The sequence below is a fragment of the Lepidochelys kempii genome, chromosome 8, assembly GCF_965140285.1.
Source record: "Lepidochelys kempii isolate rLepKem1 chromosome 8, rLepKem1.hap1, whole genome shotgun sequence".
Taxonomy (NCBI): Eukaryota; Metazoa; Chordata; order Testudines; family Cheloniidae; genus Lepidochelys; species Lepidochelys kempii.
Genome location: NC_136387.1, coordinates 6,948,388 through 6,964,337, shown reverse-complemented (window position 1 = coordinate 6,964,337; position 15,950 = coordinate 6,948,388). Strand labels below are relative to the sequence as shown.

Genomic DNA, 15,950 nt, shown 5'->3' with positions numbered 1-15,950 from the left:
AGTTTAATCAGCCTGGGCAAAGCCATGTATCTTGAAACTTGATGTGATGCCAGGTTTACTTTTAAGTGTAATTCCAGCAGGAATGAACATTGAAGCACACGGTACCTTAGAGATAAGGGATATAGTGAGTTCACTTCACCCACTCATGAAATGCAGCTATCCTGAGGGTGGAAGACAGCAGCAAAGGATTCAATCCAACTCTGACTGAAACCAGAAGATGAAGGCACTACGTTGCACATAGCAACACTAGACAGCAGGTGATGAAGTACAGGAAAGAGGGCTTGGGAGTGATGGCAGAGAGCACAGATTGCCACACAATCAAGAAGGGCCAGTAATGACAGCTGGGCCTGGGGTGAAACCCCAAACATAGTATGAAGCCTTGCGCTGGGTAGGGGTGTATTTTATGCATCTTCCTCAGACAGAGGCATTCTTTCCTCCTCACGCTTTGGCCCTGCTTGTGTGACTTCCCCTGCCAATGACGTATTTGGAATCTGTGTCCAACTGAAACTACAGGGGGAATTTAGGGAGGCAGGACAATGGAGTTAACAGGGCTGTGGGATCTTTATCTCTAATTTATGCCTCATCCCAAAGGTCTCACCCACAGCCACACTCTATAGGGCCCAGAACATGATGCTGGGTTGTTTGTCCGACACCTACTGTATTGCCACAGAATTTGCTGCATCATAGGGGTCTCCTGTCCAAATAGAGCCAGGCCTGAAGCTGCTTCGCTTGTAAAACCTGACAGGATCAGAGACAGGGGGATTTTGCTACAGCTGTAGTTAGAGCCAGCACGTTCTCCAGAGCTCTCCTCGGGCTGTTCGTTTAGTCACCTCACTTCTTCTCAACTGCAGGTGTCATCTGATCACAGCTGATGGGACTAGTCGTCATCAAGGCAAGGCTCACCCTTCAGGAGCCACGGACGACCTTGCCTACAGAATGCCAGGTCAGCAGGGCCAGGAACTAGACAGCTAATTAGGAGCAGCCCAAATTTCTGTTCAACATCCTTCCAGAAACGGGAACTCCCCAGCAACTCGGTTCCTCTTCCTCATTCGTTACTTCTGCTCTCTGGGGTTTCCATAGACTCAAGCAAGTGGGTATGTTACAACGTACATGAGTGCCGTTCAGACCAGAGGGCACACGGCCAGTGAGACGTAACAGACAGATGCATGTAACAGACTGGACCAATGTCTGGAGGTGAGAGAGAAAAGGGTCTGATGTGTGACAGGGGAGAAGTTCAGTCTCTCCTATTGCAGATGCAGTGACAGGTGCTCCTAGGCCACTAGGCCCTATACTCAGAGACATAAGGAAACACTTTGCAGACCAGGCCCAGGGCTGATTTCTTTTCTGAAGATTCATGATTATTAATCCAAATCCTGAGTTCTTTGCTCAGACCGACACATGAAAATGAATGAGAATTTTGCCTGAGCAAGGGCTGAGACAGAACCTTGCATTTGGCCCCTTATTATTTAGTTATAGAGTTCTGGAGAAAAGACTGTCATCTTTGTTACCTGCCTGCACACCATCTAGCACAATGGGGGCCTGACCCTCGACTGGGAATCCTAGTAATAAATAAGACAGGTAAGATGCTGCTGCCCTGGAGTACTCCCATTTACCATCAGTATCAATAAGTGGAATAAAAAGCAAGCTCCCTTTTCTGGATTTGTGGTGACTGCCACAAAGGGTGAATGTTTTCATCTGAGCCACCCCCATCCTCAAGCACAAAACGAGAAGTGCGCACTGGTAGCTAAGCCATGGCTGGCTGGCTGGCTTGATACGCAACTAACTCGACAGGTCTAAATAACACCCCCTCTGCTACTCTCAAAATCAGTATATTCAGCTCAGGGGTTGAGTGCCTTTGAAATCTCTTTCCCACATCTTGTTTAAGGAAAAACAAGGAAGATTATGAACACACTGCATTTCACCCCTTGAGGCCAAACACTGCACAATGCAGCACACCCTACAAACTCTGATGCAAGACACCTAGGTTGTTTCAGATTGATGCTAAAATGGCTCACCAAGTCAATGCGTGCAAGTGATTTAACCGCGCTCATGCCTTCATTCCCCCAGTTGTCAAATGGCAACAATTCCTACTCACCTTGCCAAGTAACTCTGCCACCCTGTTGCTGTGTGTATGCACCAAATCATTCATTAGAAACAAACTGCCATACCCGATCAGACACACTCATGTACTCCAGAAGCTTGTGTATCCAAATAAAAGTTACATTTAAAAACCAACACATCTTGGGCAGTAGAATTAATGGGCAAACAGGGCCACTGCAGAATCCCAGAGTAAGATGCTTCATGTAACCTCTAGCCCCAAATAGCAGTAGTACTTTATCAGCTGGGAACGGTTTCTAAAGTAACTGGCATATAGATCTGATTGAAAAAAGGGGGGAAAAAACTGCACAACAAATTTCAGAAGCTGCATGTCATATGTATTTAAATTCCAAAGCCAAGCATCCATCTGTCCCAATGTACATGTGTGGGATTGTTTTTTCCTGAGAAGGGGCTAAGTCACTGCCTAATAGGAATGGAGATTCCAATAGACTCTCTCACATCAGTAAGGGCACCAAGCTTAGGCGGTTTAGAAATATTAACTGGTTTATACTTTCTTCTCTTTCACTAATATAAGGCACCCAGCTCCCTGAACCTCCTCTGAGCACATCTACTTTTCTGTTCTTTCTGAACACCCTTCTGCCTGGTAACTTCTGACATCAGGCCATGGCTAATTTCTCACTGGCTGGATAGCATTAATGTTCCCCTTCATTCCTTGGCTGGTTCCCAGCAGTGGAATTCAGAGGAGACTTCATCAACTTCAAATGCTGCTAGTCATTGTTCCTACAAATAAAACTCTAAAAGAAACCTTTATTTCTAAAAGCCTTTCCATGTAACAATGATACGTATAAAGCTACAAATGAGTTTGGCCATGTCAGGGGAGACGCTAGTGCCCATCCAGGCAAGAGATGTTTCGCACAAAGGGGAATTCCAAGAATATCAGCTATTAAAGTAACAGTCCACAAGAAAGACGCCGGACGAGATAAAGTGGCACTGTCAGCAGATCATTCCCAAAGCAGGCGTGTCTCCAAGAAGTCAGGACAAAGGGTCTGCAAGCTGCAGAGCTAGAGTTGGTTTTGAACAAAGACTATTAACAAAAATAAACCCCAGCAGTGGCTTCAGTTCTAAGCGTCTCTTCTCCACCATTTAAATCGCAGTGTAAGGAGAGACGCACTGAGTTGGAAGGCAACACAGAGCCACAAGGGGCTGCATGGCGGTGCTCCGTGCTGGTTTAGACTCAGAACCACGTCTAGCCAATTACCTGGAAAAGGGATTCAATGAGGGTGCTCTCCAGTATCTGAGGAAGGGAGAGAGGCCAAGGACAAATCCTCTTATGGGAGACTAGTGTTTTAAGAGCCAAAGCTGGCAAGGGCATACGTGAAAGTAGCTCCATCTTTTTATGTTCATTCTCAAACCTAAAGGTTCAAAGGCAGGCTGAAGTCTCAGCCAAGGTCTCACAGGAGACCACAACACTCAATTTCTGAGCCCATGTCTCCAATATGTAGGGCCTTGTGTATATCATGAGTCTGAACCACTTAAGTTACTCTGAGTTTGCTGCATAATAGTGCTTCAGAATCTAAACTTTCAATTAAACAGCTCAGACTTACAAACTGCCCCTTTTATTTCAATGGAGACATTGATTCTCAAGTCTAATGATACTTGAAATGGTGACATTAACTATCTCACTGCTGTATTTTAGCAGAAGCTTCAAGTTAACATACTTGCCTGCTATTGCTTAGTGGAAAAACCAGGAGGTATTTGTCCAGTAGGGTATGTAGTTACTGTTAAGGTTTGCTAAGGCGTGGAAGGAAGAATTCAAACCCTGTTCCTTTCCATTTGAATCCACTTCTGCTTGAGCGGGGAAAAATGAGACATCTTTTCCACAGCATTGAAGGCTGTAACTGCCGCTTAGGGACCAAAAAAGGGCCGACTGCCACATCCACCTGTCAAATCCACTCGCTCCCTGCAACGCCTACAGTCGTTACATATCTTCACAATAATCTGCAGCATGCTTGGGACAGCATAAAAAAAGTGCCATTTCAAAATAAAGGCTATTCTACTGGGAGAGGGGCAAGAACAAAGCACTGCATGATACTGGGCTTCCTGCATTATAGGACATGGGGCTTTGCTGAGAGGACAACTTGTTTGAAAAACATATATAGTAACGAAGGTAGCAGAGTATCAGAAGCCATTTTGGACGTCACCCTAACACTGGCAGAACAAAGGAGTGGGGCTTTGTCTGACGATATTAGGAAGATTATCTTCAATCTTGAAATAGAGTCACCCAAAGACGGGTAACACCTTTCAACATGGAGAGGGGCTTCCCAGTCACAGAATGTAGGCAGTTCCACGCTCTGCTTTTAAACCTCCCTGGGCTGACACCTGGAATATACATTTAGCACAGATGAGCGCATACCTTCCATACGATCATGACAGGAATTAGTGAAGGGTAAATATGACAGCAGGGAGCACAAAATTACTAGGAAGAGAGTATTTTTCAAATGTAACTGGAAGTATAACATGCCTTAGAACGTCTGGTGGGGCTGTAATTTTAGAGTGCTTTTAAACTGCTCTACCAGTTTATACACAAATATGGCACCCCTGGTGTAGCTGTGTGAACAGGAGCCCTACAACCTAAACAGGAAACCTATCTTCCGAAATCAAGCTATTTGTGTATGTAATTCAGACTTCTGAATGTTTCCATGAAAACAAGACATTACAACCACAGGGCTTTCAAATGACAACCAAAGGACACATGACACCAAAGGCTAGCCCTCTGATCATAGCTCGTGTTAAGAGAACACAAATGAGAACAGAAATTTTTTTGAGAGATTTAATGATGAAACAAAAGCCAGCCACGGTTTACAGACGACGACCCCGGCGACCACCCTTTCTGCGAGTGCTGTCAGAGGGGATGGGGGTGACATCCTCTGTGGAAAGAAAGTTACACATTACCATTCATGACTGCAGATTGCTTCAAACAGCTTTCCGGGTACAGAAAATAAACCATCCAAGTCCCTGCCAGACACCACCCAAGGCCTCAGTAGTGAAGAACTGCATTGGCTTCACGTGGTAATAATGTATCCTCACACAATGACCAGCCTTTAGTAGGATCTAGCATTAACGATAAGAGGATTTAGTACAAAAGGCAAAATAATTTTTTAGTCCGCTTTGAGTGTGCAAGGGGCATTATAATGCCAAATCAACATTTGCTTTCCAATGGCCACCTTTCCTCACACAAAACCCAAGCCTTTCTTGCAAGGAGTAGGAATTCCCCCCAACACACACACTTTCTCTCAGGAGGCAGCCTGGGAAATGATGTGCAGGAGGTACTATATTTCACTTGCGCATTGACTAGTGTGTGGCAAGTTTCCACATTAGTAACATTTAGAATATGGGAAATTCACACTGAAATGGGTGGGGAAAGAAGGTGAAATTGCGCATCACAGGAAACAACAGACTGCAGGTCACATGACTTCCACAGCAGCAACAGGCAAGACAATCTCCTATAGGAGATTGATGTACACCACAGTCCTTCCATAGATTTCTTTGAACACTGAAAAGGCATTTTTGGCAGCAGCTTTTGGGACTTTCACTCCAGTAAATCATGGCCAGTGATCTTCCAGCTACTGCAAAGAATCAGTGACTCTAAACCAGAGGCCCATCACTATCTTGCTATACAACTGCAGTTTAGCACATACAACTTGCAGTTAGGTACCAATCCTTAGCCCATACTGAAAACACATGCCACTTGCTGGTGGGTTCTTATTTAATTTGAAAGCGCTCCAGTTCCTCTAGGCACATACACATCAAATTAAAGGAAACTCAGCACCCTCAGGCAAAAAGCACAAGTAACCAGGTGGAATCCAGTATGCCAGATGGTCAAGCTTGGGTTCTGTAGGACTAACAGAGAATAAATCTCAGACCTGGCCATCATGTAACTCAGGGTATTAAACAACAACAGATGCATCTGCACAGAGTTCTTTTCGTGTCAGGATTTCGAAACAGGGAACACATACTAATTTCCCATTATTTATCTAAAATACCCCATTTGCACACCACACTTACCAATGCGCCCAATCTTCATTCCAGAACGAGCTAGAGCTCTGAGGGCTGACTGGGCACCAGGTCCAGGAGTCTTGGTCCTAGAAATAATAAAACAGGCAACAGAACAGGTCAGAGAAGCGTTCACCAAACAGCTGAAGCTAAATGCACACCGTTCCCAAGGAAACAACATGCAGCTTAAGTCATTTTACCCTTTATCCAGAATTTGAAAATGCTGGAACTCTTAGTAGATGCCTCCCTTTTTCTCTAACCCATGTATATGGCAGGAACAGTAACAGTCAGCAGAATATACTTCAATGCAATTCTGAATATACATGGTAATTGCACCCCTGACAAGGGGGCAGAAGAGATGTTAATAAAGTTGAATATCAAACATGATCTTTCCTGCCATTACACAGCTACAATAGGGGATTCCCTTCCAAGAACAACATGAAACAAGAGTCCTATAAGCCTGCTGAAAAAGCGGTGGAGATATATTTTAGGAAAAAACAGATTCCTGTAACCCACCTACACCAGGTTTTCATCTAATTACAAATGGATTCACAAGATGTCATTACTATGTAGAATGACCAATACCTTCCCAATCAAACTAGTTCTTAACATATCAATTAAAACACAGCCCATTATAAGCCTGGCTCCTTCAGGTCAGAGCTGAACTGAACTAATGTTAGTCCTGTGAATATTATCTCCATGGGTCAGTGGGCCAGGGCCTTCACATGTTTCACCAGCTGAAAATGTACACCTCTAAACATGGAGCTGTTTCTGCTAACAGAACAAGCCCCAACTGCACACAAAAAACGCATCGAGTTTGCAAAGATGCATGGAATAAAATAATGCTAGAGTGTGTCTGAGATACAAATTCTCTCACTGCTGCCCTCAGAACAGCTGCCCATATTAAAATTGTGATAGCAACAACTGAAGTGAGATTGTAGGACTGTGTGAAAACTGAAACACCTTATTTCACTCTGGGCCACCTGATGAGCATAACCTAGCATTCAGTCACCAACAGGACCCAAGCGCTACCTCGCCACCGCACAACATCTGTGTATGTCAAAGCAGAGCCTGTCACACGCACCTATTTCCACCTGTAGCTCGCAGCTTGATGTGAAGGGCAGTGATGCCCAGCTCCTTGCACCGCTGGGCAACATCCTGAGCTGCCAACATAGCAGCATAGGGCGAAGACTCGTCTCTGTCGGCCTTCACCTTCATACCACCAGTCACTCGGCAGATGGTTTCCCTGAAAAGACAATTATCTTTGTACGTGGCAAAAAGCAATACTCAGGAAAGAGTCTGATCACAACCTGCAAGCCTTACAGAAGCAGAAGATTCAAAACACAAAATGATTTCATTTTATACATTTACCAGTTCATAAGTTGCCATGTGACAACCATTAATATGAATCTATCTTACTTTTTCTAAGGTCATTTCTGAAGGAAGCAAGGCCCTTTTTCCATATAGGCGTTAGTAATTTATACATTAAATTAGTGTAACAGAGTTTGTTAAACTGGGGCAAAGCCCTGTGTGGACACTTACTGTGTTTAAACAGTACTTTATTTCGGTTTATCATGTTTCTAACTGACTTACGCTAAACCAAAATAAGCATCTCCATACAGCCTTTCGAACAGGTTTAACTAACCATACAGCCTTTACACTGATCTAAATATATCAGTTTAAAATCACACTTTAAGTCAGATTAATGCAACTTTCTCACCTAGATATGCCTTAATTGTTAGGTCTCATTCACTGAGCAAAAATAGAAGATAGTGAAAGATGGCCCAACAAGTTTCAATTAAAAACCCTGTTACAAGTTGTCTGTACTGTGTCACCTGAGCAACAAAATAAGTTTATAGATGTTAAAACTACAAGGGATCACACGATCATCTAGTCTGACCTCCTAAATAACACAGGCCATAAAATTTTGAGCACCGAGCCCAATATCTTGTGGTTGAATTAGATTATATATTTTAGAAAGATCTTTACTAAATAGCCAAGAAGGCAAATGGAAACGCCTGCTCCTGATATGGTAGATACTGTCAAGCAGTTTACAGTCATCTCTTTCGTACAGTGGCAATACTAATTATCCTTTCTGTAAACACTTATTTCAACACAGATGTATGTCTGGACATTTTATGTGATGGTACCTCCATGTGTTTTATAAGCAGCAGCATTAGAAGTGTCCGGTATATACCCCTGTTGACTCATTTTAATACTCGACTGCCTTCTGCTCAGAAGATAAGGGTGCAAAGCCCTGCATAGTTCAGTTCAAGAGCAACTTGCATCCATTTAGCTTAAGCTGATTCCTTACCTACTTAAGCTATACTGAAATAAGCCACGCAAACCAAAATAAGGGTTTCTATACAGGTTTTTCTTCTAGTTTAACTACAAAATTTTTTTAAGCAATTTCAATTAAATCAGTGCAACCCTCTCCTGTAGCCAAGACCTAGAAGAGTAAGTTAGATCGCAACTTGTAAGTTCAACAGGTAAGTGTATGATATGATGCACTTATCTACATATACTGGGCACATACTTTAGCCTTAAGGATAAAGGTGAGTGAAAACAGCTTGAGTTATTGAACCAAAATAACTGTTGCATATGCACAATTTCCATTTTAAGAACTTGTAAGGGCGGTACCAAGGGAAAGCAAGTTCTACAGAGCCTTGTATGGTTCTGATGTCACCAACTTTCAGTACTCACTTGCCGGAGAGATCAGTTACATGGACAAAAGTGTCATTGAAGGAAGCGAAGATATGGCAGACGCCAAACACATTTTCCCCTTCGGCAACCTGCGGTCCCAAGCTGATGACCTGCTCTTCCTTCTTCTCCTTACCCTTACGCGGTGCCATTTCTGCGAGGGGAAATAAGAGTGTGAGTTACATGCGGTCATGAAGAGGAGCAATAAAGATGGTTCTTTCCCTGGAATTACACGGGAGCCATACATGCCTCTGGTCCTTTATACTCCTATGAATGGGAAGTTACTTTTTAAGGGTATTTAAATCAACACAAAAGGCATTTTGCAGATGAACTGGGTACTAATCAATACAGATGAGACATGCACCAATAATCTATTTGTTTGGAATACAGGACATTCCAGAGACCGAAGAGGACCAGGCAACCCATCCATCCATAAAACCAGCTTGCTTAACCCTTTGGAAGAGCATTAGGCTCACTTTCCACATTTTAGTATATTAAATAATCTGGAGATCAGAGTGGCTTTATTATATGCCACTGCCACTCTTAATGTCTCTGAAATTTTAACAGCAGCTCCATAAATATTGCCCACTGCTGCATTTCCACACAAGACTTACCATGAAAGAGAGCCTGGATGGCAACCGTGCAGTTAAAATCATCATGTGCATAATCAGCCCTCCATCAGAAGCACTGGGTTCCATTCCCAATACTGCCACTGATCTGCTGTCTGATTTGAGGTACGGCCCTTCAACTCTCTGCCTTTGTTACCTGCCTACGATTGCCTCTTGCCCTAGACTGTAAACTGCATGGAGCAGGCACTGCCTCTCCCTATGTACACATGAAGCGCACAACGGGGCTCCAATCTGGGTGGAAGCCTTTAGGCCCTACGATAATACAAATAAATAGAACCACTTTCAGGGGGTCCCAAATCTGTATGGTAGTCTTCTCCTTTTAGAAATTAAGGCACAGAGAGACTTCTGACTTGCCTACAGTTAAGAGTTGGAAGCACAGCCAGGAATAGAATTCAAGAATCCTGACTCCCAGTCTTGTGTTTACCAGTAACATCTCCGATACCTCCTTTAAACCCAAAACAAGTGTAGATAGATGCAGGACATCCTCTGTGCTAACAGAAAACTTGCAACTAACCTAGGCAACCTAAATCTCTCTTTTCTGCCAACATTCTGGCTACGGAAACATACAAGAGTGATGTGGTGACAGGATTCCCTGAATTTTTCATAGTGTGTGGAGCACATTTCAGATAAATTGTCTCATGGTCACCACCATTCCCATTTGCAACTTTATGACCCACCTCCTCTCCCATTTACAATCAAATAATATCTACAGCCACAGCATGGAAAAATAATATTTAATACTTTCAGCAGCTGGAAATGAAGAGAACACCAGCATTATGTGACCAATCAACAGACCACTTTGGGATGTGCGCAGTATAGCACCAAACTGCATCCACCCTCAGTTAGTGTGATGTTCCTCAGTAGATCATTAAGCATAACCTTGAAGGCACCCTAAAAAAGTCCTGATGTGTTAACTTAAGACTAAACCACTTATCCTTTGTGTAGTAGCTCTCCTAGGTCTAAAACTGGTAAACTGGGGTTTCTTCAAGCTTAACTGAACGTAGTGATAACTACTGTCTGCCCCTAACATATAATAGAAGAGGTTAGATTAAAAAGACCAAGTTTATTCATGGTGTAAACCTATTAATATATGAAATTAAAGCAGGGATTAATTTGGCCGTAGCGATCTACCAGGCACAAATATCTGTGCCTAAAAACAGTAGGTCTGATCTATCTTCCCCACCCATGCAACTATGGTTTAGCAGAGCTCTTTGCCCAGTCAAGTGTTTAATGAAGTGACTGACACATCTTGCATCCCCCCCTAATAAACATTAAACACAACTGTGGCCCTCTCCCCTCCCCCCGGAGGGATTTCTGGTTGTGAAGAGACACCTGAGTGACTGGGATGCTTGGAAGCCACTTGTGCGCAGCACTGTGCCCTGCCATGCACACGCTGTTAACCTCAGCATCCCCTCCTCCTGTTCGGAGCCTCGGAAAGGAGCCCACTCCCCCTATCCCACGACACAGGCCCCAAGCCACACATGGGGCTGTTACCTTCCCTCCCCGCATCGAAGAGGGGTTCCCACGAGCTTCCTCCCCCTAGGACAGGCCTCCCCACAACAGCCCCGCTACGCTCCCAAGCCGGGGGAAGCTGCCCCAGGTTGAGAGTGGACCGGGACCCGGGCCCGGACCCACCCGTTGCATAATCGGAGCGAAAAATAAACGAAGCCTCCCACCGGCCCTTGTCACCCCAAACCGCCGGGCGGCTCGGCCACTCCAGCTCCCCGCGGCCTAGCGCCTCGCTCCCCCGGCCTCCCCTCCACCCACCGGGCGGCTCGGCCACTCTAGCGGCCGGCTTCCCCGCGGCCTAGCGCCCCGCTCCCCCGGCCTCCTCCCCACCCGCCGGGCGGCCGCGCCGGCTCGATATCGGTGAGGAAGGGCCCGGGCAGGCTGGCTGCGGGCGGCAAAGGCCGCAGCGAGACGCACCCAGGGAGGATGGAAGCGGATGACGGCAAGCCCGAGCCCGGGCACTTACTTGTGCGTCTTCTCGGGCACCCAACACCGGAAAGGAAGAGGCAGGGGTCGCGGGGCAGAGGTCACCGTCAGCATCACCCGGAAGTGCTACCTCGACGGAGTGGGGTCAAGCCCCCACATCCACGTCCATCGGCGTCATTCTCTATAAAAGCCATACCCGCGCGCTGAGCGTTGTAATCAGGCGCGTTTTACTGTGTTGAACGATTTAATAATTAATAACACGCTCGGGTACGTCTGAGGACGCGAGCGGTACCACCCCCAACATGGCGGCGCCCAGGGGACCCGAACGTTACCCCGCACAAAGATGGCGGCGCCCTACTGGAAGGGCCTCTTTTGCCCCTCACAGCGATGGCGGAGTTCTCGTGCCGGGCTGGTGCTGGGCTCGAGTGCGTCTGCGCGGTTTGCGGCGAGCGAGGCGAGGGGTTCCCCCCACGTGCGAGGCCCAGGGGCCAGGGCAGCAGGGGCCAGCTGTGCAAAACCAGGGACAGCGCTTTCCTGCAAGGCGGGGTTTAGGGGAACGCCATGTCCTGGAGGGCAGCCTGTATTTTTTCGCTCCTGTACGTTTCTGCCGCCCTCAAGAGGAAAATGCAATTAGCGTAAGCTTCAGTGTAATGTTTAAAATGGTACTTAGCCGTTTTAAAATAAGGGCTGGGTGGTCACCCTGCAAGGGACACGTCTAAATAAATAGATAAATAAGGGATGGGATGGTCCCTTTAAAATAAGGGCTGGGTGGTCACCCTGCAAGGGACACGTCTAAATAAATAGATAAATAAGGGATGGGATGGTCCCTTTAAAATAAGGGCTGGGTGGTCACCCTGCAAGGGACACGTCTAAATAAATAAATAGATAAATAAGGGCTGGGTGGTCACCCTGCAAGGGACACGTCTAAATAAATAAATAGATAAATAAGGGATGGGATGGTCCCTTTAAAATAAGGGCTGGGTGGTCACCCTGCAAGGGACACGTCTAAATAAATAGATAAATAAGGGATGGGATGGTCCCTTTAAAATAAGGGCTGGGTGGTCACCCTGCAAGGGACACGTCTAAATAAATAAATAGATAAATAAGGGCTGGGTGGTCACCCTGCAAGGGACATGTCTAAATAAATAAATAGATAAATAAGGGATGGGATGGTCCCTTTAAAATAAGGGCTGGGTGGTCACCCTGCAAGGGACACGTCTAAATAAATAGATAAATAAGGGATGGGATGGTCCCTTTAAAATAAGGGCTGGGTGGTCACCCTGCAAGGGACACGTCTAAATAAATAAATAGATAAATAAGGGCTGGGTGGTCACCCTGCAAGGGACATGTCTAAATAAATAAATAGATAAATAAGGGATGGGATGGTCCCTTTAAAATAAGGGCTGGGTGGTCACCCTGCAAGGGACACGTCTAAATAAATAAATAGATAAATAAGGGATGGGATGGTCCCTTTAAAATAAGGGCTGGGTGGTCACCCTGCAAGGGACACGTCTAAATAAATAAATAGATAAATAAGGGCTGGGTGGTCACCCTGCAAGGGACACGTCTAAATAAATAAATAGATAAATAAGGGATGGGATGGTCCCTTTAAAATAAGGGCTGGGTAGTCACCCTGCAAGGGACACGTCTAAATAAATAAATAGATAAATAAGGGATGGATGGGTGGTTGCCCTCTGCTCACAGATGGAGCTAATGTGACACCACCCATCCACTCACCATAGGCCGTCAGTGGGGAGAGCCCAGGACCACGAGTGCTGAAAGCATAGGATCTTTATTACTTGAGTAAAAGGCGTAAGTCCATTAGCTGGTAGCAGGAATAGGCTCATATCTTTTTCGATAGGCCAGCCACTAGAAGGGGATACGTCATACACACTGAGGGCTGAGCAAGCTCAGGGTTTCCTTCATGTAGCTAAGAGGCATATCCTGTCCCCCCCAGCCCGGGATGTGAAATTGCTCTCTGAGTTTATACACTCCTTAGGAACGTCCCTGAGATCTCACACAATTTAATATTCAGAGAGATCCTCCATGGGCCAGTTCATGTTATAGAATATAATAGAAAATGCAAATTTTCCTATAGATTTTTGGAACCATCGTATTTTTAGAATCGAATAGAGGATTATATCCCTGCTATAGAAGGGCTCAAAAATCTACAGAAAGAAACTAATTTTCTAGTCCCTGTTATTAATTTTTAGATTAGCTTGTACTGAATCCTATTACAATTCTATAAAACCCTACTGTTTTCATCACTATTAAGTTCCATATGACTTTTCCATGAGGGCTGAGGACCTGAGAGAGTGGCTAAGTATGCATGAAGAGGAGCAGGAACTATCAATCCCATTGCACAAGAACTAATAATGTATATAGCTCAGTGGTTTGAGCATTGGCCTGCTAAACCCAGGGTTGTGAGTTCAGTCCTTGAAGGGGCCATTTAGGGATTGGGGCAAAAATTGGGGATTGGCCCTGCTTTGAGCAGGGGGTTGGACTAGATGACCTCCTGAGGTCCCTTCCAACCCTGATATTCTATGAAAAACCAACCAACAAAACAATATTTAAAAACATAACTTACAGCATAAGTCCAAAACTGTAAAGGCTCCAACAGTGATACAGAAGAGTTTGGAAAACTTTGAGGGCATGGGTTGAGGACTGAAAGGAGCATGAAGACTTAGAGAAAAGACTGGTAGAGAAAACAAAGGTTTTAATGGGAGTGCAGAAAAAAAATACAAGATACTGGTTGTTGCAATTACAGGGCTAGCTGCACTTCTGTCCCCTTTTGGGATCTCTCAGGGCACCCCCTCAGGTCTTTGAGAGTACCCCTCATACCATTACCAATCCAGAGTGGAATTCTCCCACTCTTAGACCAGGGCTGGGGCTACAGTACCATGTAACCAGACTTACCCACAGGTACAACCGAGTTCCACACCTATGGGTCTTCCCTTTGGGAGTCTGTAACCAGTGGTGGATATGGTGACCAGACAGCACATAAATTGTTTAATTTACCAGTAGACCCAGTAGAGAAAAGGATTTTAAAAACAGTCTGCACACGCATCTGTCTGACCTAAAGCCCTCCCACCCTGTGATGATGGATCAAGTGGGTCTATTTTTTTCAGACACTCCAGCAGATGCTGGTCTCAGTCTGAACAGCACCTCACAGCCGTCTCGGCAGCTGCCCCTTAGAGAGTGAGTCGCTTTTTAACTAACCAGAGATCCTTTTGAGCCGCTGGTTCCCAGCCTTGCCCCTGCATGGCAAAACAAGCTTCATAACTTGGCTGGAGCCAATAGGTAGAATCTTCACAACTAATGTCTCGAGCATTGTCTCTTAACAACCCTGGAGTCTTACCGGGGGGGGGGGGGGGGGGAGGGGGCTTATCTCAAGCAATTGTTTCACTTCTTGTTTGTTTTTCTTACAACCTTCCTTGTTAAACCAAATCAAAATACGGATACAGTAAACATCCCAATAACCAGGTCACATACAGTATTCATAACTTGTTACAGAGTACCCCCACCCCCTATCTGTCACACCAGTCATGACAAACTTTAAGGCAATTGTATCGGGCAGCATGAGTGTGCATCTTATACCTGCGGCATCCATAGAATCATAGAATATCAGGGTTGGAAGGGACCTCAGGAGGTCATCTAGTCCAACCCCCTGCTCAAAGCAGGACCAATCCCCAATTTTTGCCCCAAATGGCCCCCTCAAAGATTGAACTCACAACCCTGGGTTTAGCAGGCCAATGCTTGTCTTGCCTCAATTCCTCTCTTCTGTACAATTACCCTCCCACTTTTCAATTCAACACATAATCTCCCCTTCTGGGATTTCGTTTGGTAATAATGGAATTATAGTCCAATCCTCCCGTCCTGAGCTTCCACTTCAGCCTTGGCTTTCTCCTACCAAGCCAATCAATTCCCAAAGCCTTCCCCTCAGACTTCCCTACAGGAAGGATCCCAAACAGCATGGGGAGTCACCACTGGTCCTTCCCAGGCCATAGTTACAGGAGAGCCTCCTGCACGTTCTCACTCCAGGATGTTGCTTAAGTCCAGTATGTCAGTCACCTGCGCCCAGTTCTCTGAGTCCCGTGTAGTAGAAGGTCAGAGACGGGGCTTGAGCCCTCAAAGGTCCAAGATCACCCTGTGATAGAGTACACCTACCCACAGGAGTCTGTAACTATAGTAACCAAGCCTAGTCCGAGATAGAAAGAAAACCGGAGACGGCATTTCCCACTCCCCCCAATTCTTTACCTAAATTTTTCAGTTAGATTTTAAGCAGTTGGAGGCAGTGGCCTCTCAACACTTTGAAGAGCTTGTGTCCTCCATGCTATCTCCTCAGTTAGAAGGTGTTTGTCCCTAAATCGTCACCCTAGTCCATACACTAAAAACCCTCATGAATTGCTTGATAACAAGGGGCTCTTACACAGCATCACCCGCAAAGGGGAAAAACAGAAAAAAACCTGCTTCCAGCCATCTTCTGCTAGCTGGGAGATGATGCTCTCTCCTCACTGGTGGTAATTGTGTCTCGGTCAGATGAGCCTTGATTAATTTGCCTTGAAAGCATCAGCC

At 45.5% G+C, this 15,950-nt stretch overlaps 1 protein-coding gene across 2 annotated transcripts; it reads right to left on the bottom strand.

The window, feature by feature from the left end:
* Positions 1–4,866: 4,866 nt before the first annotated feature.
* On the bottom strand, positions 4,867–11,524 carry RPS14 (ribosomal protein S14). Of its 2 annotated transcripts, none has more exons than XM_073355329.1 (5): positions 11,367–11,455; positions 8,815–8,965; positions 7,196–7,357; positions 6,124–6,200; positions 4,867–4,985 (listed from the first exon to the last, which is right to left on the bottom strand). In XM_073355329.1, the coding sequence occupies exons 2-5, from the start codon at positions 8,961–8,963 to the stop codon at positions 4,918–4,920; spliced, it is 456 nt and encodes a 151-aa protein (XP_073211430.1). In that variant the 5' UTR covers positions 8,964–8,965; positions 11,367–11,455; the 3' UTR covers positions 4,867–4,917. The 2 variants fall into 2 exon arrangements, with proteins under 2 accessions (XP_073211430.1, XP_073211429.1); XM_073355328.1 differs by having other exon boundaries at positions 4,868–4,985; positions 11,416–11,524.
* Positions 11,525–15,950: the final 4,426 nt, after the last annotated feature.

Coding starts and splice junctions, on each gene's coding strand:
- RPS14 (XM_073355328.1), bottom strand. CDS start 8,963: ATGGCACCGCGTAAGGGTAAGGAGAAGAAGGAAGAGCAGGTCATCAGC. Junction 6,201..7,195: donor CGAGCTACAGGTGGAAATAG/GTGCGTGTGACA, acceptor TATTATTTCTAG/GACCAAGACTCCTGGACCTG. Junction 4,986..6,123: donor AATGAAGATTGGGCGCATTG/GTAAGTGTGGTG, acceptor TTCTTTCCACAG/AGGATGTCACCCCCATCCCC.